This window comes from Pseudophryne corroboree, chromosome 3, assembly GCF_028390025.1.
Source record: "Pseudophryne corroboree isolate aPseCor3 chromosome 3, aPseCor3.hap2, whole genome shotgun sequence".
Lineage (NCBI taxonomy): Eukaryota > Metazoa > Chordata > Amphibia > Anura > Myobatrachidae > Pseudophryne > Pseudophryne corroboree.
This window is the reverse complement of record NC_086446.1, coordinates 769,863,999-769,890,261: the sequence shown is the minus strand read 5'-3', so window position 1 is coordinate 769,890,261 and position 26,263 is coordinate 769,863,999. Positions and strand designations below refer to the sequence as shown.

The 26,263-nt window shown below is 49.1% G+C and overlaps 2 protein-coding genes across 9 annotated transcripts in view; both read left to right on the top strand.

The window, feature by feature from the left end:
- Positions 1–26,263, top strand: part of PHB2 (prohibitin 2) — a 124,208-nt gene that overhangs the window by 16,207 nt on the left and 81,738 nt on the right. The window lies entirely within an intron of this gene.
- The window catches only part of CLSTN3 (calsyntenin 3), a 122,771-nt gene that overhangs the window by 67,363 nt on the left and 29,145 nt on the right, over positions 1–26,263 (top strand). For 7 of the 8 annotated variants that reach the window (XM_063962494.1, XM_063962489.1, XM_063962493.1 and 4 more), the window contains 7 exons: positions 14,696–14,818; positions 14,936–15,131; positions 15,866–16,074; positions 17,120–17,269; positions 17,844–18,029; positions 18,489–18,758; positions 24,780–24,892. In XM_063962494.1, the coding sequence (XP_063818564.1) occupies positions 14,696–14,818; positions 14,936–15,131; positions 15,866–16,074; positions 17,120–17,269; positions 17,844–18,029; positions 18,489–18,758; positions 24,780–24,892 (1,247 nt within the window). Of the gene's footprint in view, positions 1–14,441; positions 14,600–14,695; positions 14,819–14,935; positions 15,132–15,865; positions 16,075–17,119; positions 17,270–17,843; positions 18,030–18,488; positions 18,759–24,779; positions 24,893–26,263 lie in introns of those variants that run through there. The other variant, XM_063962496.1, reaches the window with a different exon arrangement.

The window sequence follows — 26,263 nt, the reverse complement described above, 5'->3', positions numbered from 1 at the left end:
AGCACTATCTCGGATACTGCTACAACAGCACGGATGGATTCTAAATATTCCAAAATCGCAGCTGATCCTGACGACACGTCTGCTGTGCCTAGGGATGATTCTGGACACAGTCCAGAAAAAGGTGTTTCTCCCGGAAGAGAAAGCCAGGGAGTTATCCGAGCTAGTCAAGAACCTCCTAAAACCAGGAAAAGTGTCAGTGCATCATTGCACAAGGGTCCTGGTAAAAATGGTGGCTTCCTACGAAGCAATTCCATTCGGCAGATTTCACGCAAGAACTTTTCAGTGGGATCTGCTGGACAAATGGTCCGGATCGCATCTTCAGATGCATCAGCGGATAACCCTATATCCAAGGACAAGGGTGTCTCTCCTGTGGTGGTTACAGAGTGCTCATCTTCTAGAGGGCCGCAGATTCGGCATTCAGGATTGGATGCTGGTGACCACGGAGGCCAGCCCGAGAGGCTGGGGAGCAGTCACACAAGGAAAAAATTTCCAGGGAGTGTGATCAAGTCTGGAGACTTTTCTCCACATAAATATACTGGAGCTAAGGGTAAATTTATAATGCTCTAAGCTTAGCAAGACCTCTGCTTCAAGGTCAGCCGGTATTGATCCAGTGGGAAAAACATCACGGCAGTCGCCCACGTAAACAGACAGGGCGGCACAAGAAGCAGGAGGGCAATGGCAAAAACTGCAAGGACTTTTCGCTGGGCGGAAAATCATGTGATAGCACTGTCAGCAGTTTTTCATTCCGGGAGTGGAAACTGGGAAGCAGACTTCCTCAGCAGGCACGACCTCCACCCGGGAGAGTGGAAACTTCATCGGGAAGTTTTTCCACATGATTGTGAACCGTTGGGAAATACCAAAGGTGGACATGATGGCGTCCCGTCTGAACAAAAAACGGGACAGGTATTGCGCCAGGTCAAGAGACCCTCAGGCAATAGCTGTGGACGTTCTGGTAACACCGTGGGTGTACCAGTCGGTGTATGTGTTCCCTCCTCTGCTTCTCATACCTAAGGTACTGAGAATTATAAGACGTAGAGGAGTAAGAACTATACTCATGGCTCCGGATTGGCCAAGAAGGACTTGGTACCCGGAACTTCAAGAGATGCTCACAGAGGACTTATGGCCTCTGCCGCTAAGAAGGGACTTGCTTCAGCAAGTACCATGTCTGTTCCAAGACTTACCGCAGCTGCGTTTGACGGCATGGCGGTGGAACGCCGGATCCTAAGGGAAAAAGGCATTCCGGAAGAGGTCATTCCTACCCTGGTCAAAGCCAGGAAGGAGGTGACCGCACAACATTATCACCACATGTGGCGAAAATATGTTGCGTGGTGTGAGGCCAGGAAGGCCCCACGAAGAAATTTCAACTCGGTCGATTCCTGCATTTCCTGCAAACAGGAGTGTCTATGGGCCTCAAATTGGGGCCCATTAAGGTTCAAATTTTGGCCCTGTCGATTTTCTTCCAGAAAGAATTGGCTTCAGTTCCTGAAGTCCAGAAGTTTGTCAAGGGAGTATTGCATATACAACCCCCTTTTGTGCCTCCAGTGGCACTGTGGGATCTCAACGTAGTTCTGGGATTCCTCAAATCACATTGGTTTAAAACCAGTCAAATCTGTGGATTTGAAGCATCTCACATGAAAAGTGACCATGCTCTTGGCCCTGGCCTGGGCCAGGCGAGTGTCAAATTGGTGGGTTTTTTTCTCAAAAAAGCCCATATCTGTTTGTCCATTCGGACAGGGCAGAGCTGCGGACTCGTCCCCAGTTCTCTCCCTAAGGTGGTGTCAGTGTTTCACCTGAACCAGCTTATTGTGGTGCCTTGCGCCTACTGGGGACTTGGAGGACTCCAAGTTGCTGGATGTTGTCAGGGCCCTGAAAGTATAGGTTCCAGGACGGCTGGAGTCAGGAAAACTGACTTGCTGTTATCCTGTATGCACCCAACAAACTGGGTGCTCTTGCTTCTAAGCAGACTATTGCTAGTTGGATGTGTAATACAATTCAGCTTGCACATTCTGTGGCAGGCCTGCCACAGCCAAAATATGTAAATGCCCATTCCACAAGGAAGGTGGGCTCATCTTGGGCGGCTGCCCGAGGGGTCTCGGCTTTACAACTTTGCCGAGCTGCTATTTAGTCAGGGGCAAACACGTTTGTAAAATCCTACAAATTTGATACCCTGGCTAAGGAGGACCTGGAGTTCTCTCATTCGGTGCTGCAGAGTCATCCGCACTCTCCCGCCCGTTTGGGAGCTTTGGTATAATCCCCATGGTCCTTTCAGGAACCCCAGCATCCACTAGGACGATAGAGAAAATAAGAATTTACTTACCGATAATTCTATTTCTCGGAGTCCGTAGTGGATGCTGGGCGCCCATCCCAAGTGCGGATTATCTGCATTACTTGTACATAGTTACAAAAATCGGGTTATTATTGTTGTGAGCCATCTTTTCAGAGGCTCCGCTGTTATCATACTGTTAACTGGGTTCAGATCACAGGTTGTACAGTGTGATTGGTGTGGCTGGTATGAGTCTTACCCGGGATTCAAAATCCTTCCTTATTGTGTACGCTCGTCCGGGCACAGTATCCTAACTGAGGCTTGGAGGAGGGTCATAGGGGGAGGAGCCAGTGCACACCACCTGATCCTAAAGCTTTACTTTTTGTGCCCTGTCTCCTGCGGAGCCGCTATCCCCCATGGTCCTTTCAGGAACCCCAGCATCCACTACGGACTCCGAGAAATAGAATTATCGGTAAGTAAATTCTTATTTTTCCTCACAGCTCCGTTGGAGGAAGGCTCCCTGACTCTCCCCTGCAGTCCTGCACTACATAAACAGGGTAAAACAAGAGAGGGGGGGCACTAAATTGGCATATTAATATATACAGCAGCTATATTAGGGAAAAACACTTATATAAGGTTATCCCTGTATATATATAGCGCTCTGGTGTGTGCTGGCAAACTCTCCCTCTGTCTCCCCAAAGGGCTAGTGGGGTCCTGTCCTCTGTCAGAGCATTCCCTGTGTGTGTGCTGTGTGTCGGTACGCTGTGTCGACATGTATGAGGAGGAAAATGGTGTGGAGGCGGAGCAATTGCCTGTGTTAGTGATGTCACCCCCTAGGGAGTCGACACCTGACTGGATGGTCTTATGGAAAGAATTACGTGATAGTGTCGGCACTTTACAAAAGACTGTTGACGACATGAGACAGCCGGCAAATCAGTTAATACCTGTACAGGCGTCTCAAACACCGTCAGGGGCTATAAAACGCCCGTTACCTCAGGTCGATACAGACACTGACACGGACACTGACTCCAGTGTCGACGGTGAGGAAACAAACGTATTTTCCAGTAGGGCCACACGTTACATGATCACGGCAATGAAGGAGGTTTTGAACATTTCTGATACTACAAGTACCACAAAAAAGGGTATTATGTGGGGTGTGAAAAAACTACCCGTAGTTTTTCCTGAATCAGATGAATTAAATGAGGTGTGTGATGAAGCGTGGGTTTCCCCCGATAAAAAACTGCTAATTTCTAAAAAATGATTGGCATTATACCCTTTCCCGCCAGAGGTTAGGGCGCGTTGGGAAACACCCCCTAGCGTAGATAAGGCGCTCACACGCTTATCAAAACAAGTGGCGTTACCGTCTCCTGATACGGCCGCCCTCAAGGAACCAGCTGATAGGAAGCTGGAAAATATCCTTAAAAGTATATACACACATACTGGTATTATACTGCGACCAGCAATCGCCTCAGCCTGGATGTGCAGTGCTGGGGTGGCTTGGTCGGATTCCATGACTGAAAATATTGATACCCTGGACAGGGACAATATATTATTGACTATAGAGCATTTAAAGGATGCATTTCTATATATGCGAGATGCACAGAGGGATATTTGCACTCTGGCATCGAGAGTAAGTGCGATGTCCATTTCTGCCAGAAGAGGATTATGGACGCGACAGTGGTCAGGGGATGCGGATTCCAAACGGCATATGGAAGTATTGCCGTATAAAGGGGAGGAGTTATTTGGGGTCGGTCTATCGGACCTGGTGGCCACGGCAACGGCTGGAAAATACACCTTTTTACCCCAAGTCACCTCGCAGCAGAAAAAGATACCGTCTTTACAGGCTCAGTCCTTTCGTCCCCATAAGGGCAAGCGGGCAAAAGGCCACTCATATCTGCCCCGGGGCAGAGGAAAGGGAAAAAGACTGCAGCAAACAGCCTCTTCCCATGAACAGAAGCCCTCCCCCGCTTCTGCCAAGTCCTCAGCATGACGCTGGGGCCTTACAAGCAGACTCAGGCACGGTGGGGGCCCGTCTCAAGAATTTCAGCGCGCAGTGGGCTCACTCGCAAGTGGACCCCTGGATCCTGCAGGTAGTATCTCAGGGGTACAAATTGGAATTCGAGACGTCTCCCCCTCGCCGGTTCCTGAAGTCTGCTTTACCAATGTCTCCCCCCGACAGGGAGGCGGTATTGGAAGCAATTCACAAGCTGTATTCCCAGCAGGTGATAATCAAGGTACCCCTCCTACAACAGGGAAAGGGGTATTATTCCACGCTGTTTGTGGTACCGAAGCCGGACGGCTCGGTGAGACCCATTTTAAATCTGAAATCCTTGAACACTTACATAAAAAGGTTCAAGTTCAAGATGGAGTCACTCAGAGCAGTGATAGCGAACCTGGAAGAAGGGGACTATATGGTGTCTCTGGACATCAAGGATGCTTACCTCCATGTCCCAATTTGCCCTTCTCACCAAGGGTACCTCAGGTTTGTGGTACAGAACTGTCACTATCAATTTCAGACGCTGCCGTTTGGATTGTCCACGGCACCCCGGGTCTTTACCAAGGTAATGGCCGAAATGATGATTCTTCTTCGAAGAAAAGGCGTCTTAATTATCCCTTACTTGGACGATCTCCTGATAAGGGCAAGGTCCAGAGAACAGTTAGAGGTCGGAGTAGCACTATCTCAAGTAGTACTACGACAGCACGGATGGATTCTAAATATTCCAAAATCGCAGCTGATTCCGACGACACGTCTGCTGTTCCTAGGGATGATTCTGGACACGGTACAGAAAAAGGTGTTTCTCCCGGAGGAGAAAGCCAAGGAGTTATCCGACCTAGTCAGGAACCTCCTAAGACCAGGCCAAGTGTCAGTACATCAATGCACAAGGGTCCTGGGAAAGATGGTGGCTTCTTACGAAGCGATTCCATTCGGCAGATTCCACGCAAGAACTTTTCAGTGGGATCTGCTGGACAAATGGTCCGGATCGCATCTTCAAATGCATCAGCGGATAACCCTGTCTCCAAGGACAAGGGTGTCTCTCCTGTGGTGGTTACAGAGTGCTCATCTCCTAGAGGGCCGCAGATTCGGCATTCAGGATTGGGTCCTGGTGACCACGGATGCCAGCCTGAGAGGCTGGGGAGCAGTCACACAGGGAAGAAATTTCCAGGGCTTGTGGTCAAGCATGGAAACGTCACTTCACATAAATATCCTGGAACTAAGGGCCATTTACAATGCCCTAAGTCAGGCAAGACCTCTGCTTCAGGGTCAGCCGGTGTTGATCCAGTCGGACAACATCACGGCAGTCGCCCACGTAAACAGACAGGGCGGCACAAGAAGCAGGAGGGCAATGATGGAAGTGGCAAGGATTCTTCGCTGGGCGGAGAATCATGTGATAGCACTGTCAGCAGTGTTCATTCCGGGAGTGGACAACTGGGAAGCAGACTTCCTCAGCAGACACGATCTTCACCCGGGGGAGTGGGGACTTCACCCAGAAGTCTTCCACATGATTGTGAACCGTTGGGAAAAACCAAAGGTGGACATGATGGCGTCCCGCCTCAACAAAAAACTGGACAGATATTGCGCCAGGTCAAGGGACCCTCAGGCAATAGCTGTAGACGCTCTGGTAACACCGTGGGTGTACCAGTCAGTGTATGTGTTCCCTCCTCTTCCTCTCATACCAAAAGTACTGAGAATCATAAGAAGGATAGGAGTAAAGACTATACTCGTGGCTCCGGATTGGCCAAGAAGGACTTGGTACCCGGAAATTCAAGAGATGCTCACGGAAGACCCGTGGCCTCTACCTCTAAGAAAGGACCTGCTCCAGCAGGGACCATGTCTGTTCCAAGACTTACCGCGGCTGCGTTTGACGGCATGGCGGTTGAACGCCGGATCCTGAAGGAAAAAGGCATTCCGGATGAAGTCATCCCTACCCTGATCAAAGCCAGGAAGGATGTAACCATACAACATTATCACCGTATTTGGCGTAAATATGTTGCGTGGTGCGAGGCCAGGAAGGCCCCTACAGAGGAATTTCAACTGGGTCGTTTCCTGCATTTCCTGCAAACAGGACTGTCTATGGGCCTCAAATTAGGGTCCATTAAGGTTCAAATTTCGGCCCTGTCAATATTCTTCCAAAAAGAACTGGCTTCTGTTCCGGAAGTTCAGACGTTTGTCAAGGGAGTACTGCATATACAGCCTCCTTTTGTGCCTCCAGTGGCACCTTGGGATCTCAATGTAGTTTTGGGATTCCTAAAATCACATTGGTTTGAACCACTCACCACTGTGGACTTAAAATATCTCACATGGAAAGTGGTAATGCTGTTAGCCCTGGCTTCAGCCAGGCGTGTCTCAGAATTGGCGGCTTTATCCTATAAAAGCCCTTACCTAATTTTTCATACGGACAGGGCAGAATTGAGGACTCGTCCTCAATTTCTCCCTAAGGTGGTTTCAGCATTTCACTTAAACCAGCCTATTGTGGTGCCTGCGGCTACTAGGGACTTGGAGGATTCCAAGTTGCTGGACGTAGTCAGGGCCCTGAAAATATATGTTCCAGGACGGCTGGAGTCAGGAAATCTGATTCGCTGTTTATCCTGTATGCACCCAACAAGCTGGGTGCTCCTGCTTCTAAGCAAACGATTGCTCGTTGGATTTGTAGTACAATTCAGCTTGCACATTCTGTGGCAGGCCTGCCACAGCCAAAATCTGTAAAAGCCCATTCCACACGGAAAGTGGGCTCATCTTGGGCGGCTGCCCGAGGGGTCTCGGCTTTACAACTTTGCCGAGCAGCTACTTGGTCAGGGGCAAACACGTTTGCTAAATTCTACAAATTTGATACCCTGGCTGAGGAGGACCTGGAGTTCTCTCATTCGGTGCTGCAGAGTCATCCGCACTCTCCCGCCCGTTTGGGAGCTTTGGTATAATCCCCATGGTCCTTTCGGAGTCCCCAGCATCCACTAGGACGTTAGAGAAAATAAGAATTTACTTACCGATAATTCTATTTCTCATAGTCCGTAGTGGATGCTGGGCGCCCATCCCAAGTGCGGATTGTCTGCATTACTTGTACATAGTTATTGTTACAAAAATCGGGTTATTGTTGTTGTGAGCCATCTTTTCAGAGGCTCCTTCTGTTATCATGCTGTTAACTGGGTTCAGATCACAAGTTGTACGGTGTGATTGGTGTGGCTGGTATGAGTCTTACCCGGGATTCAAAATCCTTCCTTATTGTGTACGCTCGTCCGGGCACAGTATCCTAACTGAGGCTTGGAGGAGGGTCTTAGGGGGAGGAGCCAGTGCACACCAGCTAGTCCTAAAGCTTTTACTTTGTGCCCAGTCTCCTGCGGAGCCGCTATTCCCCATGGTCCTTTCGGAGTCCCCAGCATCCACTACGGACTATGAGAAATAGAATTATCGGTAAGTAAATTCTTTTCTCTATCGTCCTAGTGGATGCTGGGGTTCCTGAAAGGACCATGGGGAATAGCGGCTCCGCAGGAGACAGGGCACAAAAGTAAAGCTTTCCGATCAGGTGGTGTGCACTGGCTCCTCCCCCTATGACCCTCCTCCAAGCCAGTTAGATTTTTGTGCCCGGCCGAGAAGGGTGCAATCTAGGTGGCTCTCCTAAAGAGCTGCTTAGAAAAGTTTAGCTTAGGTTTTTTATTTTACAGTGAGTCCTGCTGGCAACAGGATCACTGCAACGAGGGACTTAGGGGAGAAGAAGTGAACTCACCTGCGTGCAGGATGGATTGGCTTCTTGGCTACTGGACATCAGCTCCAGAGGGACGATCACAGGTACAGCCTGGATGGTCACCGGAGCCTTGCCGCCGGCCCCCTTGCAGATGCTGAAGTAAGAAGAGGTCCAGAATCGGCGGCAGAAGACTCCTCAGTCTTCTAAAGGTAGCGCACAGCACTGCAGCTGTGCGCCATTTTCCTCTCAGCACACTTCACACGGCAGTCACTGAGGGTGCAGGGCGCTGGGAGGGGGGCGCCCTGGGAGGCAAATAAATACCTATTTTGGCTAAAAATACCTCACATATAGCCTCCGGAGGCTATATGGAGATATTTAACCCCTGCCAGAATCCGTTAAGAGCGGGAGACGAGGCCGCCGAAAAAGGGGCGGGGCCTATCTCCTCAGCACACAGCGCCATTTTCCCTCTCACAGAAAGGCTGGAGGGAAGGCTCCCAGGCTCTCCCCTGCACTGCACTACAGAAACAGGGTTAAAACAGAGAGGGGGGGCACTAATTTGGCGCTAGAAATATATAAAAAAGATGCTATAAGGGAAAACACTTATATAAGGTTGTCCCTATATAATTATAGCGTTTTTGGTGTGTGCTGGCAAACTCTCCCTCTGTCTCTCCAAAGGGCTAGTGGGTCCTGTCCTCTATCAGAGCATTCCCTGTGTGTGTGCTGTGTGTCGGTACGTGTGTGTCGACATGTAGGAGGACGATGTTGGTGAGGAGGCGGAGCAATTGCCTGTAATGGTGATGTCACTCTCTAGGGAGTCGACACCGGAATGGATGGCTTATTTAGGGAATTACGTGATAATGTCAACACGCTGCAAGGTCGGTTGACGACATGAGACGGCCGACAAACAATTAGTACCGGTCCAGACGTCTCAAAAACACCGTCAGGGGTTTTAAAACGCCCGTTTACTTTAGTCGGTCGACACAGACACAGACAGGGACACTGAATCCAGTGTCGACGGTGAATAAACAAACGTATTCCTTATTAGGGCCACACGTTAAAGGCAATGAAGGAGGTGTTACATATTTCTGATACTACAAGTACCACAAAAGAGGGTATTATGTGGGATGTGAAAAAACTACCATAGTTTTTCCTGAATCAGATAAATTAAATAAAGTGTGTGATGATGCGTGGGTTCCCCCCGATAGAAAATTATGGGCGGTATACCCTTTCCCGCCAGAAGTTAGGGCGCGTTGGGAAACACCCCTTAGGGTGGATAAGGCGCTCACACGCTTATCAATACAAGTGGCGGTACCGTCTATAGATAGGGCCGTCCTCAAGGACCAGCTGACAGGAGGCTGGAAAATATCATAAAAAGTATATACACACATACTGGTGTTATACTGCGACCAGCGATCGCCTCAGCCTGGATGTGCAGAGCTGGGGTGGCTTGGTCGGATTCCCTGACTAAAAATATTGATACCCTTGACAGGGACAGTATTTTATTGACTATAGAGCATTTAAAGGATGCATTTCTATATATGCGAGATGCACAGAGGGATATTTGCACTCTGGCATCATGAGTAAATGCGATGTCCATAACTGCCAGAAGATGTTATGGACACGACAGTGGTCAGGTGATGCAGATTCCAAACGGCACAAAGGTGTATTGCCGTATAAAGGAAGAGGAGTTATTTGGGGTCGGTCCATCGGACCTGGTGGCCACGGCAACTGCTGGAAAATCCACCGTTTTTTACCCTAAGTCACATCTCTGCAGAAAAAGACACCGTCTTTTCAGCCTCAGTCCTTTCGTCCCTATAAGATCATATCTGCCCAGGGATAGAGGAAAGGGAAGAAGACTGCAGCAGGCAGCCCATTCCCAGGAACAGAAGCGTTCCACCGCTTCTGACAAGTTCTCAGCATGGCGCTGAGACCGTACAGGACCCCTGGATCCTACAAGTAGTATCCCAGGGGTACAGATTGGAATGTCGAGACGTTTCCCCTTCGCAGGCTCCTGAAGTCTGCTTTACCAAGGTCTCCCTCCGACAAGGAGGCAGTATGGGAAAAAATTCACAAGCTGTATTCCCAGCAGGTGATAATTAAATTACCCCTCCTACTACAAGAAAAGGGGTATTATTCCACACTATATTGTGGTACTGAAGCCAGAAGGCTAGGTGAGACTTATTCTAAAAAATTTTTCTTGAACACTTACAAAGGTTCAAATCAAGATGGAGTCACTCAGAGCAGTGATAACGAACCAGGAAGAAGGGGACTATATAGTGTCCCGGGACATCAGGGATGCTTACCTCTATGTCCCAAATTTGCCCTTCTCACTAAGGGTACCTCAGGTTCGTGGTGCAGAACTGTCACTATCCGTTTCAGACGCTGCCGTTTGGATTGTCCAAGGCACCCCGGGTCTTTACCAAGGTAATGGCCGAAATGATGATTCTTCTTCGAAGAAAAGGCGTCTTCATTATCCCTTACTTGGACGATCTCCTGATAAGGGCATAGTCCAGGGAACAGTTGGAGGTCGGAGTAGCACTATCTCGGATACTGCTACAACAGCACGGGTGGATTCTAAATATTCCAAAATCGCAGCTGATCCCGACGACACGTCTGCTGTGCCTAGGGATGATTCTGGACACAGTCCAGAAAAAGGTGTTTCTCCCGGAAGAGAAAGCCAGGGAGTTATCCGAGCTAGTCAGGAACCTCCTAAAAACAGTGCATCATTGCACAAGGGTCCTGGTAAAAATGGTGGCTTCCTACGAAGCAATTCCATTCGGCAGATTTCACGCAAGAACTTTTCAGTGGGATCTGCTGGACAAATGGTCCGGATCGCATCTTCAGATGCATCAGCGGATAACCCTATATCCAAGGACAAGGGTGTCTCTCCTGTGGTGGTTATAGAGTGCTCATCTTCTAGAGGGCCGCAGATTCGGCATTCAGGATTGGATGCTGGTGACCACGGAGCCCAGCCCGAGAGGCTGGGGAGCAGTCACACAAGGAAAAAATTTCCAGGGAGTGTGATCAAGTCTGGAGACTTTTCTCCACATAAATATACTGGAGCTAAGGGTAAATTTATAATGCTCTAAGCTTAGCAAGACCTCTGCTTCAAGGTCAGCCGGTATTGATCCAGTGGGAAAAACATCACGGCAGTCGCCCACGTAAACAGACAGGGCGACACAAGAAGCAGGAGGGCAATGGCAAAAACTGCAAGGACTTTTCGCTGGGCGGAAAATCATGTGATAGCACTGTCAGCAGTGTTTCATCCCGGGAATGGAAACTGGGAAGCAGACTTCCTCAGCAGGCACGACCTCCACCCGGGAGAGTGGAAACTTCATCGGGAAGTTTTTTCCACATGATTGTAAACCGTTGGGAAATACCAAAGGTGGACATGATGGCGTCCCGTCTGAACAAAAAACGGGACAGGTATTGCGCCAGGTCAAGAGACCCTCAGGCAATAGCTGTGGACGTTCTGGTAACACCGTGGGTGTACCAGTCGGTGTATGTGTTCCCTCCTCTGCTTCTCATACCTAAGGTGCTGAGAATTATAAGACGTAGAGGAGTAAGAACTATACTCATGGCTCCGGATTGGCCAAGAAGGACTTGGTACCCGGAACTTCAAGAGATGCTTACAGAGGTCTTATGGCCTCTGCCGCTAAGAAGGGACTTGCTTCAGCAAGTACCATGTCTGTTCCAAGACTTACCGCAGCTGCGTTTGTCGGCATGGCGGTGGAAAGCCGGATCCTAAAGGAAAAAGGCATTCCGGAAGAGGTCATTCCTACCCTGGTCAAAGCCAGAAAGGAGGTGACCGCACAACATTATCACCACATGTGGCGAAAATATGTTGCGTGGTGTGAGGCCAGGAAGGCCCCACAAAGAAATTTCAACTCGGTCGTTTCCTGCATTTCCTGCAAACAGGAGTGTCTATGGGCCTCAAATTGGGGTCCATTAAGGTTCAAATTTCGGCCCTGTCGATTTTCTTCCAGAAAGAATTGGCTTCAGTTCCTGAAGTCCAGAAGTTTGTCAAGGGAGTATTGCATATACAACCCCCTTTTGTGCCTCCAGTGGCACTGTGGGATCTCAACGTAGTTCTGGGATTCCTCAAATCACATTGGTTTAAAACCAGTCAAATCTGTGGATTTGAAGCATCTCACATGAAAAGGGACCATGCTCTTGGCCCTGGCCTGGACCAGGCGAGTGTCAAATTGGTGGTTTTTTCTCAAAACAGCCCATATCTGTTTGTCCATTCGGACAGGGCAGAGCTGCGGACTCGTCCCCAGTTCTCTCCCTAAGGTGGTGTCAGTGTTTCACCTGAACCAGCTTATTGTGGTGCCTTGCACCTACTAGGGACTTGGAGGACTCCAAGTTGCTAGATGTTGTCAGGGCCCTGAAAATATGTTCCAGGACGGCTGGAGTCAGGAAAACTGACTTGCTGTTATCCTGTATGCACCCAACAAACTGGGTGCTCTTGCTTCTAAGCAGACTATTGCTAGTTGGATGTGTAATACAATTCAGCTTGCACATTCTGTGGCAGGCCTGCCACAGCCAAAATATGTAAATGCCCATTCCACAAGGAAGGTGGGCTCATCTTGGGCGGCTGCCCGAGGGGTCTCGGCTTTACAACTTTGCCGAGCAGCTACTTGGTCAGGGGCAAACACGTTTGCTAAATTCTACAAATTTGATACTCTGGCTAAGGAGGACCTGGAGTTCTCTCATTCGGTGCTGCAGAGTCATCCGCACTCTCCCGCCCGTTTGGGAGCTTTGGTATAATCCCCATGGTCCTTTCAGGAACCCCAGCATCCACTAGGACGATAGAGAAAATAAGAATTTACTTACCGATAATTCTATTTCTCGGAGTCCGTAGTGGATGCTGGGCGCCCATCCCAAGTGCGGATTATCTGCAATACTTGTACATAGTTACAAAAATCGGGTTATTATTGTTGTGAGCCATCTTTTCAGAGGCTCCGCTGTTATCATACTGTTAACTGGGTTTAGATCACAAGTTGTACGGTGTGATTGGTGTGGCTGGTATGAGTCTTACCCGGGATTCAAAATTCCTCCCTTATTGTGTACGCTCGTCCGGGCACAGTACCTAACTGGCTTGGAGGAGGGTCATAGGGGGAGGAGCCAGTGCACACCACCTGATCGGAAAGCTTTACTTTTGTGCCCTGTCTCCTGCGGAGCCGCTATTCCCCATGGTCCTTTCAGGAACCCCAGCATCCACTACGGACTCCGAGAAATAGAATTATCGGTAAGTAAATTCTTATTTTTTTTTTTAATGGGTGTAGTATGGTATGCCGGCGGCCGGGCTCCCGGCGACCAGCATACCGGCGCCGGGAGCCCGACCGCCGGCATACCGACAGCGTGGCGAGCGCAAATGAGCCCCTTGCGGGCTCGCTGCGCTCGCCACGCTGCGGTCACGGTCACGCTATTTTATTCTCCCTTTAGGGGGGTCGTGGACCCCCACGAGGGAGAAAAAGTGTCGGCTGTCGGGATTCCGGCGGCGGTATACTGTGTGCCGGGATCCCGACAGTCGGCATACCCTTTTTAACAGTACTCTTGACTTGAAGGTTCTAGGTACATGCAATGTTCTTAAAAGTAAAACACACTAGTAGTATAAGGTCTAGAACCGGAGGGGGTGGCCGTGTGAAAGCCCCGCCTTCCTCTGTGCAGCGCCCCATCTCACCCTTTGGCCGGTGACACACCGTCTATGATATTTTCCGAAGATAGCTTATGTATGAAAGCTAGAGAAAGCGCTGACACAGTCTTTACCATCACCTGCCTCATCTTTCCAAATATATCACACAAAAGATGGTGCCACAGTCCTGGGCGCAGGGTGTACACCCTACCCCCATTTCAGATAACGGCAGTGTTTACAATTGTAGAGGGCACAGATCGGGGCTACTCTCCCCTAATGATGTGGGCGTGAAAATGTCTCTGCAAATTATGGAGCCTGAGGGAGGGAGTAATCTGCAGACAAGTTACTGATCGGTCTGTCATTGTCGGATTTCTGTGGCTTATATACCCTCTGCCTATTAGACTAGTCCTCCAGCTCCTGTGAGCTTTTCCCTGCTGATGTGTGACCCAGATACCGCGTCATGGAATATAATGGAAATCTTCTTAACTAGCTTTTGCCCCTGCATGTGTGCGTTTTTCTCGACTGGGCAGGGTGGGAGTGACTACACCTTATATATCCGGAATTCAACGCAATATCCAAATGTGGGTGGCGGCCTGCAGTTACGTAAACGTCTTTTTCTTCTAAGCAATGTCCAAATATGTAATTTATGGCTAAAACAGAACATATAATGATTAGTGTCGTCCTTTTACCACGTCGACCAGTGGCTCTCCAGAGGTGGTGCTGCAGCGCAGCCAAAGTTCAAATAGGGGAGCCACCAACTGCCAGTGAGTCAGTACGGGATGACAGTTGGTAGTAGTGGGTTGAACTTTGGACTGCGCTGCAGCGCCACCTCTGGAGTTTCCACTTAGTGCAATGCCCAAGGCCAGACGGGGTCCCACAAATCCTGTAGCAGGAATATCTATATCTATCCTTCAGGAAGCATGTCTCGCCTTATTACAGCTTCATGTACACATCTATATATATATAAAGGTCTTGTAGCCAATGTTCTGATAATTGGTGAATTGAATCTACATTAACAAGGTGCCAGTATCATACGTGTGCTGTAACCCGTAGCAACCAGTCAGATATCAGCTTTGTTCAGCCACTAATTACCGAATGTCTTTACTCTGTGCGAAGGTAACAAACACAAGCCATGGATGGAAGCACAGTACCAAGGGATTATCATGGAGAACGATAACACTGTCTTACTCAACCCACCACTCTTTGCTCTGGACAAAGATGCTCCGCTGAGATACGCAGGTACTGGGAATGGGGGAACAGTGGGCAATAGCTGGATAATACAGATGACCCAATGGGTATTTGGCCCACAAAAACATTTAATCAAAATAACTTTGTTACATGTCACCTTTGTCACAGGGGAGATCTGCGGGTTCCGGATTCATGGAGCTGGAACCCCCTTTGAAGCCGTTGTTCTAGATCGGACAACAGGGGAAGGTCTTATCCGTGCTAAGGGTCCCGTGGACTGTGAGGCGCAGAGAGAGCACACCTTCACCATCCAGGCCCATGACTGCGGAGAGGGGCCAGATGGGAGCAACAGCAAAAAATCCCACAAGTGAGCGAGTCTCTGTGTGTAGGTCCCATAGGGGGGGATCAAGCCTCGTAGGAAAGATAAAGTGGAGAAGTTGCAACCAATCAGGTTCTATCATTTATCTAGCACAGTCTTTCAAATGACAGAAGCTGATTGGTTACTTTGCGTAACTTCTGCACTTTATCTCTCCGAGGCTTGATACATCTACCCCATAACCATCAAGACTACGTAGACCAAATACATGACTTTCATCCATAAAGACCGCTGAGTCCTTCACAGGACCACTCGGGGGGAAAATTTTGAACGCCCTACCACATTTAAAAATGTATCTCTCCCATCCCATGTCCAGAGAGTGTTCAGAACTTGTTATATGTATTACTTGGATGCAGAGATCTCACAATCCAAAGTATGGGATACTTAGGACTCTATTTACTAAGCCTTGGAGAGAGATAAAGTGGACAGTGATAAAGTACCAGCCAACCAGCTCCTAACTGTCATTTTTTAAACCCAGCCTGTGACACGGCAGTAAGGATCTGATTGGCTGGTACTTTATCAGAAGTAGACCCAAAGTCTTTAACACATCAGTATATAGAGTCTTCATCGTCTCCTCCTCTGTTATCTTATATCGTCTCTTCTCGTCGTCTTTCTGTCTCCATTTGCCCCTGATCATCCAGAACTCTCCCTCACATTATTATCTCCAGCTCTTACATATGTTTTCACTGTGTTATGTACCCTGTCCCCTTTTATGTCTGCAATAGAGCCACAGTACATGTCCGGGTAAATGACGTCAATGAATTTGCCCCCGTCTTTGGGGAACGGGTCTTCAGAGCTTCAGTGACTGAGGGTCGTATGTACGAGCGAGTCCTCCGGGTCCAGGCGTGGGACCAGGATTGCTCCCCTCAGTACAGCCAGGTCTGCTTCTACCAGATCCTCACCCCCAACGTGCCCTTCACGATTGACAATGATGGTAAGTCACCTGCGAGTCCTACCTGTAGCAGAGAAATAAGTTATTTACCCCAAATCTATCCCCAGCATGGCATGCAGGAGTACACGGCTGTTGTGCTGCAGGTTCAGGTTTAGGTGCTAGTAGCCTCTGGGCACTTGGCAGTGGTGGCTGTTGCCCATAGAAACCAGTCAGATTCTGTCTTTCATTTTTGTAATGTGGTCTGTGTGCAAACTACCACAGGATTCTGGAGAACTGCAGAAGTGTGTCTTTACTAGCTGTAGTCATGCTACACCATGGCTGTAAAGGCACTTCCTGTTCAACTAAACACTTCCTGTATAACAAGTGGATGACGATGATGCAACTTCCACAATCCACATACAGCAAACATCTATAATTTTCTAGAGTGCAACAGGGAAATGATAGCTAGAACCTCAGTGGTTGCTATTGGAAACACCACAACTTTTTTTTTGTAAATCTACCACCCTGCCTTAACTTAAACATATGCGATTAGTATCGCAATGAGATGACGGAGGGGGCCTCCGTTACCTGTGAGAGGTGTGTGGGGGTCTCCGTCACCTCTCAGCCCCGGCGGGAGGTGACGTCTGTGTAGCCAGTCCGGGCTCCTCCTCCCTGCAGCTGGAAGGACAGACGGCTGTGTTGCGGGGGAGGAGGAGGTTGGGGGATCGGACAGCGCACCGGTAGGCTGACAGCATGCAGGTGAGAGGGGGCGGCGTGAGTGGCGTGGTGCGGCGGGATGCGAGAGGATGCAGTAAGAAGCCCATTGGCTTCTATGGGATATCGCTATAAAAAGATGGCGCTATCCTCCGCATCGGCAAGCAGGCGAGTTTAGTACATTTGAATATGTGGTAAAAACCCTAAAAACTGTGTTTTTACTGCATTTTTCCTTTAGTATGAGAAGACTTACAGTGCAGAACATTGCAGGAGGGTAGTATCTTCATGTCTAGGCTGCCCCTGATCCGCCTAGTGGCCCTGTATGATAACTATGTCCTAGGTCCAAGTCGTGCGTCATTCTCCTTTGTCATCTCCTTCTGTCTCCTCTCGCCAGGGTACATAAAGAACACGCAGCCTCTGCAGGCCAGCGGAGACAGGCTGATCAGATTCACAGTCACGGCATATGACTGCGGGAAGAAACGAGCCGTGGAGGACGCGGAAGTGGAAATCCAGGTGAAACCCACCTGCAAACCCAGCTGGAAAGGTAACACCTTAGTGCCAGTGAGTGTGTCAGCGTGTGAGTGGTCATGGGAATGTATCAGTTCATTTTTGTGTGCAGGAACAGAGCTCCATAAAAAGTAACAGCTGATCAGGACATAAAGGGTCAGCGATATAGTGCAGCCATCTATATTCCCTACTACACATTCACGCTAGGGTTCATTTTATTTTGAGCCAATTAACCTACTAGAATATTTTTGGATTGTGGGAGGAAACCGGAATACCCAGAGGAAACCCACGCAAGTATGGGGAGAACATACAAACTCCACACAGTTGGGCCATGGTGGGAATCGAACCCATGACCTCAGTGCTGTGAGGCAGTAATGCTAACCGCTACACCGTCCATGTTGCCCGTATAGTGGACAGATCTCAGTTTACCTGTTGGCCTGATCCGCTGTGCACGCTGCTGCATCCATCCACAGTAATTGTGCAGGAAACAATCGCTCTGTTTATCACTGTGTGTGTGTGTGTGTGTGTGTGTGTACAAGAAATCCCTGTATTGTATTCATGTTACTAAGTCACGCATCGCTTAATGCCCAAGCTGGTCTCTGCCCTGACAGGTTGGAACAAACGTATTGAATACATGCCTGGCACAGGGAGCCTGGCCTTATTCCCCGGGATCCACCTAGAGACCTGTGAGGAGGGAATATGGAGCATCCAGGCCACCGTAGAGATCCAGACAAGTCACATTGCCAAGGGCTGCGACCGTGACAACTATTCGGAGAAGTCCTTGCGCAAGATGTGCGGTATGTAAATCGTGATATAATCCAGTTCTCATGGGGGATAGGAGTATAGGCATTATACATTTACTTTATGCTCCTCCGTATCTAACACAGCGCCTCCTATTTGCCCATCTGTTTAGGTAGCCATTGCGGCTAATTGAATACGTCCATGTGTGTTTTATGTCTATAGTTGGTGTTTTCTTTCGTTATTTTATACATGTAGCCTGCAACACAGTGATAAAAACTTTCAGCCAATTGTTCTATATTAAATAACCACTAAACCACAAAATAAACATTTGGATATGAACCACGAAAGAAAAATATACTGTTCAGTGTTACCCTGACGTTCCACTGCAGCTCTGATACAAAGCTCATTGACGCTCATCTATGGGACTTTGGCCACTTTAGTTTTCATCCACGTCATTTTTTTTGATCTGCCACTAAATATTATTATGTTATATCACTTACGTTTCTGTTCCTCAGGAGCTGCCGTAGGAGATGTTGACCTGCTGCCTGCACCCAGCCCTATGTATAACTGGACCCATAGCCTCCCGATACAGGATACACAAGACAGCAGCCCAGTCTTTTGGTTCAATGGTTCCCAGTCAGTGGAGGTTCCTCCTGGGCGGTTACCTGCAGGGGGCGGAGCCGCTGATCACCTGACTCTTTCTTTCTGGCTGAAGCATGCAGGGGGGAGCGGAGGGAAGGCTGGAAAGGAAGAGGAGGTGCTGCTGTGTAACACAGTACAGAACGGTGAGAGCTGGAGGGAGACTGTAGGACTGACTTTTATGTATATTACTATATTAATAGTATTTCTCTGACGTCCTAAGTGGATGCTGGGACTCCGTAAGGACCATGGGGAATAGCGGCTCCGCAGGAGACTGGGCACAACTAAAGAAAGCTTTAGGACTACCTGGTGTGCACTGGCTCCTCCCACTATGACCCTCCTCCAGACCTCAGTTAGAATCTTGTGCCCGGCTGAGCTGGATGCACACTAGGGGCTCTCCTGAGCTGCTAGATAGAAAGTATATTTTAGGTTTTTTATTTTACAGTGAGACCTGCTGGCAACAGACTCACTGCTACGGGGGACTAAGGGGAGAAGAAGCGAACCTACCTGCTTGCAGCTAGCTTGGGCTTCTTAGGCTACTGGACACCATTAGCTCCAGAGGGATCGAACACAGGACCCGACCTCAATCGTTCGGTCCCAGAGCCGCGTCGCCGGCCCCCTTACAGAGCCAGAAGCAAGAAGTGTTCCGGAAAATCGGCGGCAGAAGACTTCAGTCTTCAACAAGGTAGTGCACAGCACTGCAGCTGTGCACCATTGCTCCTCATGCACACCTCACACTCTGGTCACTGATGGGTGCAGGGCGCTGGGGGGGGGGCGCCCTGAGGGCAATATAATACACCTTGGCTGGCAAATCTACACCATATATAGTCAGGAAGGCTATATAGGTGTAAAACTACCCCTGACAGAATTCCAGAAAAAGCGGGAGAAGTCCGCCGAAAAAGGGGCGGGGCGATCTCCCTCAGCACACTGGCGCCATTTCCCCTCACAGCTCCGCTGGAAGGATCGCTCCCAGGCTCTCCCCTGCAGTTTCCAGACTACAGAAGGGTAAAAAAGAGAGGGGGGGCACTAAATTTAGGCGCAGTATATATATAATATAAGAAGCTATAAGGGAAAAAAACACTCATTTATAGTGGGATCCCTGTGTTATATAGCGCTCTGGTGTGTGCTGGCATACTCTCTCTCTGTCTCCCCAAAGGGCTTTGTGGGGTCCTGTCCTCTGTCAGACCATTCCCTGTGTGTGTGCGGTGTGTCGGTACGGCTGTGTCGACATGTTTGATGAGGAGGCTTATGTGGAGGCGGAGCAGATGCCGATAAATGTGATGTCACCCCCTGCGGGGCAGACACCTGAGTGGATGGACTTGTGGAAGGAATTACGTGAAAGTGTCAACTCCTTGCATAAAAAGTTTGATGACATACCAAATATGGGACAGCCGGCTTCTCAGCTCGTGCCTGCCCAAGCGTCTCAAAGGCCATCAGGGGCTCTAAAACGCCCGCTACCTCAGATGGCAGACACAGATGTCGACACGGATACTGATACCAGTGTCGACGACGAGGAGACTAATGTAATGTCCAATAGGGCCACTCATTACATGATTGAGGCAATGAAAAATGTGTTGCACATTTCTGATCTTACCCCAGGTACCACTAAAAAGGGTATTATGTTTGGGGAGAAAAAGCTACCAGTGGTTTTTCCCCCATCTGAGGAGTTAAATGAAGTGTGTGAAGAAGCGTGGGCTTCCCCTGATAAGAAACTGATAATTTCTAAAAGATTACTAATGGCGTACCCTTTCCCGCCAGAGGATAGGTCACGTTGGGAAACACCCCCTAGGGTGGATAAAGCGCTCACACGCTTGTCAAAGAAGGTGGCATTACCGTCTCCGGATACGGCCACCCTAAAGGAACCTGCTGATACAAAGCAGGAGGCTATCCTGAAGTCTGTGTATACACACTCAGGCATTATACTGAGACCAGCTATTGCTTCAGCATTGATGTGCAGTGGTGCAGCTGCGTGGTCAGATTCCCTGTCGGAAAATATTGACACCCTAGACAGGGACACCATATTGCTAACCGTAGAGCATATAAAAGACGCAGTCTTATACATGAGAGATGCACAGAGGGATATTTGCCGGCTGGCATTTAAAATAAGTGCAATGTCCATTTCTGCCAGGAGAGGGTTATGGACTCGGCAGTGGACAGGGGATGCAGATTCGAAAAGGCACATGGAGGTTTTGCCTTACAAGGGTGATGAGTTATTTGGGGACGGTCTCTCGGACCTAGTTTCCACAGCAACAGCTGGGAAGTCAGCATTTTTGCCCCATATTCCCTCACAGCCAAATAAAGCACCGTATTATCACTGTCAGGTGCAGTCCTTTCGGCCCCAGAAGAGCAAGCGGGGAAAAGGAGCGTCCTTTCTGCCCAGAGGTAGGGGGAAAAAGCTGCAGCATACAGCCAGTTCCCAGGAACAAAAGTCCTCTCCCGCTTCCTCAAAAGCCACCGCATGACGGTGGGGCTCCACAGGCGGAGCCAGGTACGGTGGGGGGCCGGCTCAAAAATTTCAGCAATCAGTGGGCTCGCTCACAGGTGGAACCCTGGATTCTACAAGTAGTATCTCAGGGGTACAAGCTGGAATTCGAAACGTCTCCTCCCCGCCGTTTCCTCAAATCTGCCTTGCCAACAATTCCCTCAGGCAGGGAGGCTGTGCTAGAGGAAATTCACAAGCTGTATTCCCAGCAGGTGATTGTCAAGGTGCGCCTCCTTCAACAAGGAAGGGGTTACTATTCCACAATGTTTGTGGTACCGAAACCGGACGGTTCGGTGAGACCCATTTTAAATTTGAAATCCCTGAACACATATATAAAAAAATTCAAGTTCAAGATGGAATCGCTCAGGGCGGTTATTGCAAGCCTGGACGAGGGGGATTACATGGTATCTCTGGACATCAAGGATGCTTACCTGCATGTCCCCATTTACCATCCTCACCAGGAGTACCTCAGATTTGTGGTACAGGATTGTCATTACCAATTCCAGACGTTGCCGTTCGGGCTGTCCACGGCACCGAGGATATTTATTTATTTATTAACAGTTTCTTATATAGCGCAGCATATTCCGTTGCGCTTTACAATTAGAACAACAGTAATAGAACAAAACTGGGTAAAAACAGACAGACAGACAGAGGTAGGAAGGCCCTGCTCGCAAGCTTACAATCTATATTTACCTAGGTAATGGCCGAAATGATGATACTCCTTCGAAAAAATTGAGTTTTAATTATCCCATACTTGGACGATCTCCTAATAAAGGCGAGATCCAGAGAGCAGTTGTTGGTCGGGGTAGCACTATCTCAGGAAGTGCTACAACAGCACGGTTGGATTCTAAATATTCCAAAGTTACAGCTGGTCCCTACGACGCGTCTACTGTTCCTGGGGATGGTTCTGGACACAGACCAGAAAAAAGTGTTTCTCCCGGAGGAGAAAGCCAAGGAGCTGTCATCTCTAGTCAGAGGCCTCCTGAAACCAAAACAGGTATCGGTGCATCACTGCACGCGAGTCCTGGTAAAGATGGTAGCTTCTTACGAAGCAATTCCATTCGGCAGGTTCCATGCAAGAACTTTTCAGTGGGACCTGTTGGACAAGTGGTCCGGATCGCATCTTCAGATGCATCGGCTGATAACCCTGTCTCCAAGGACCAGGGTGTCTCTGCTGTGGTGGCTGCAGAGTGCTCATCTCCAAGAGGGCCGCAGATTCGGCATACAGGACTGGGTCCTGGTGACCACGGATGCCAGCCTTCGAGGCTGGGGGGCAGTCACACAGGGAAAAAACTTCCAAGGACTTTGGTCAAGTCAGGAGACTTCCCTACACATAAATATTCTGGAACTGAGGGCCATTTACAATGCCCTAAGTCAGGTAAGACCCCTGCTTCAAAACTAGCCGGTACTGATCCAGTCAGACAACATCACGGCAGTCGCCCATGTAAACCGACAGGGCGGCACAAGAAGCAGGATGGCGATGGCAGAAGCCACAAGGATTCTCCGATGGGCGGAAAATCACGTGTTAGCACTGTCAGCAGTGTTCATTCCGGGAGTGGACAACTGGGAAGCAGACTTCCTCAGCAGACACGACCTACACCCGGGAGAGTGGGGACTTCATCCAGAAGTCTTCCAACTGATTGTAAACCATTGGGAAAGGCCACAGGTGGACATGATGGCGTCCCGCCTAAACAAAAAGCTAGAAAGATATTGCACCAGGTCGAGAGACCCTCAGGCAATAGCTGTGGACGCTCTAGTGACACCGTGGGTGTACCAGTCGGTTTATGTGTTCCCTCCTCTTCCTCTCATACCCAAGGTACTGAGGATAATAAGGAAAAGAGGAGTAAGAACTATACTCATTGTTCCGGATTGGCCAAGAAGAGCTTGGTACCCGGAACTTCAAGAAATGATCTCAGAGGACCCATGGCCTCTACCGCTCAGACTGGACCTGCTGCAGCAGGGCCCCTGTCTGTTCCAAGACTTACCGCGGCCGGAGGAAGTCATTCCTACGCTGATTAAAGCTAGGAAAGAAGTAACCGCAAACCATTATCACCGCATTTGGCGAAAATATGTTGCGTGGTGTGAGGCCAGGAAGGCCCCAACAGAGGAATTTCAGCTGGGTCGATTTCTGCACTTCCTACAGTCAGGGGTGACTATGGGCCTAAAATTGGGTTCCATTAAGGTCCAGATTTCGGCTCTGTCGATTTTCTTCCAGAAAGAACTGGTTTCACTGCCTGAAGTTCAGACATTTGTTAAGGGAGTGCTGCATATTCAGCCCCCTTTTGTGCCTCCAGTGGCACCTTGGGATCTCAACGTGGTGTTGGATTTTCTAAAATCACATTGGTTTGAGCCACTTAAAACCGTGGATTTAAAATATCTCACGTGGAAGGTGGTCATGCTGTTGGCCTTGGCTTCGACCAGGCGTGTGTCAGAATTGGCGGCTTTGTCGTGTAAAAGCCCTTATCTGATTTTCCATATGGATAGGGCAGAATTGAGGACTCGTCCCCAGTTTCTCCCTAAGGTGGTATCAGCTTTTCACTTGAACCAACCTATTGTGGTGCCTGCGGCTACTAGGGACTTGGAGGATTCCAAGTTGCTGGACGTAGTCAGGGCCTTGAAAATTTATGTTTTCAGGACGGCTGGAGTCAGGAAAACTGACTCTCTATTTATCCTGTATGCACCCAACAAGCTGGGCGCTCCTGCTTCTAAGCAGACTATTGCTCGCTGGATCTGTAGAACAATTCAGCTTGCGCATTCTGCGGCTGGACTGCCGCATCCTAAATCTGTAAAAGCCCACTCCACAAGGAAGGTGGGCTCTTCTTGGGCGGCTGCCCGAGGGGTCTCGGCTTTACAACTTTGCCGAGCTGCTACTTGGTCAGGGTCTAACACCTTTGTTAAATTCTACAAATTTGATACCCTGGCTGAGGAGGACCTAGAGGTTGCTCATTCGGTGCTACAGAGTCATCCGCACTCTCCCGCCCGTTTGGGAGCTTTGGTATAATCCCCATGGTCCTTACGGAGTCCCAGCATCCACTTAGTAAAATACGATTTTACTCACCGGTAATTCTATTTCTCGTAGTCCGTAGTGGATGCTGGGCGCCCATCCCAAGTGCGGATTGTCTGCAATACTTGTACATAGTTATTGTTAACTAAAGGGTTATTGTTGAGCCATCTGTTGAGAGGCTCAGTTATATTTCATACTGTTAACTGGGTATAGTATCACGTGTTACGGTGTGATTGGTGTGGCTGGTATGAGTCTTACCCAGGATTCAAAAATCCTTCCCTATTGTGTCAGCTCTTCCGGGCACAGTATCCTAACTGAGGTCTGGAGGAGGGTCATAGTGGGAGGAGCCAGTGCACACCAGGTAGTCCTAAAGCTTTCTTTAGTTGTGCCAAGTCTCCTGCGGAGCCGCTATTCCCCATGGTCCTTACGGAGTCCCAGCATCCACTACGGACTACGAGAAATAGATTTACTGGTGAGTAAAAAATTTTTTTTTTTCTCTTGAGCCCGGCAAAGCACTATATAATATAATGAGTGTGAATGAAGATTATAACTCACAGGGGGGCAATCCCGTGAGGGGGACGAAAGCATTAAAGAATTATTTTGTTTCTATTTAGTGTTCCTGCCGCCCATCTAATATTGCAATCCCATTCGTGACCCCTTTCTCCTCTCCCTATATGTAAGATGGCAGCTTCTCGCACTACACCCTGGCTGTACACGGCTGTCGCATCTCATTCCTCTACTGGTCTCTGCTGGACAGCGCTCGTCCCGTCAAATTCCTGTGGAAGCTGGAACAGGTAATTATTCCCCATCCGCAGTTACACAGGTGTCTCCAGGACAGGTGATTGGAGAGGAGAAATGCTACGTGGCGTAACCGAGGCATCTTAGGGGTCTATTTACTAAGCCTGTGTACGGATATAATCAGCTCCTAACTGCCGTGTCACAGGCTGTGTTTGAAAAATGACAGTTAGGAGCTGATTGCTTGGTACTTTATCTCCGTCCAAGGCTTAAGGGCCCTACACATTTAACGATCCGCCGCCGAGCTGCCCGACGGCGGATACGGCCGACGGGCGACCCGGCGGCGGGGAGGAGGAAGTGACAGGGGGAGTGAAGTTTCTTCACTCCCCCCGTCACCTGGCTCCATAGAAGTGCAGGCAAATATGGACGAGATCGTCCATATTGGCCTGCATGCACAGCCGACGGGGGACCAGCGATGAACGAGCGTGGGGCCGCGCATCGTTCATCGCTGGTGACTCCACACTGAAAGATATGAACGGTATCTCGTTCATTAATGAACGAGATCGTTCATATCTTTGACTTTTATCGCCCAGTGTGTAGGGCCTATTAGTAAATAGAACCCTGGGTGTAAAAGAAGACGTCATGAAATGAAAACCTAATAATTTATTTACTGCATGAATCATAAATATGTGTATTTTATTAATATCTGGAATAGGGAACAGATACAGCTCTCGTGCTCAGCGCACACTGCAGCAGCTGGGGTCAGGTTATAAATGACACGTCATTGAATGGAATAACAAGTATAAAAACAAAAGATCCGCAGATGCACAGAGCTGAATAATCAGAATATAAAATAGAATATAACTCATTAACACGTACGATAACAGGACCCTGGAGCTGTGAAGTTGCTGTTTGGACTCCTGCTGCTCCTCTAGTTTAGGTCATTGCTGTTCTGTATTCTAATGAGAAGTGATGCAGGTGTGTATTCACTCTTAGCAACCCCCAGCTGTGTCTCGTCTCTTGTTATATTAAACGACTCTCCCAGTGACACTGTCACATGACATACCCACGATGCAGCAGCTTGTAGGTGACATCTGATTAGGGGTCATCAAATATGACACCAGTAGACCTAATTCAATAAGCGGGATGTAATGGGCTATGTGGTGGATGTATTAAGTGCCGATATGGGGGAGATGGGGTATCAACGCACGTTATGTGCTATCCACCCTGTCATTATTGGTGCTGCTATTTTTAAAATACTGTAGCTCGCCGATGTGCGGGGCGATGTAAGAAAGGTCAGAGGCACTATTGGTTTTCGGTAGCTGCTGGTGTCATTGCCCCTGATGCGGCTGCTGGCTCCGGGCTGCACAGGAGATCTCGCGATAGTAGTGAGATCTCGCACATACCCAGTGAGCCGGCTGGACAGTGAG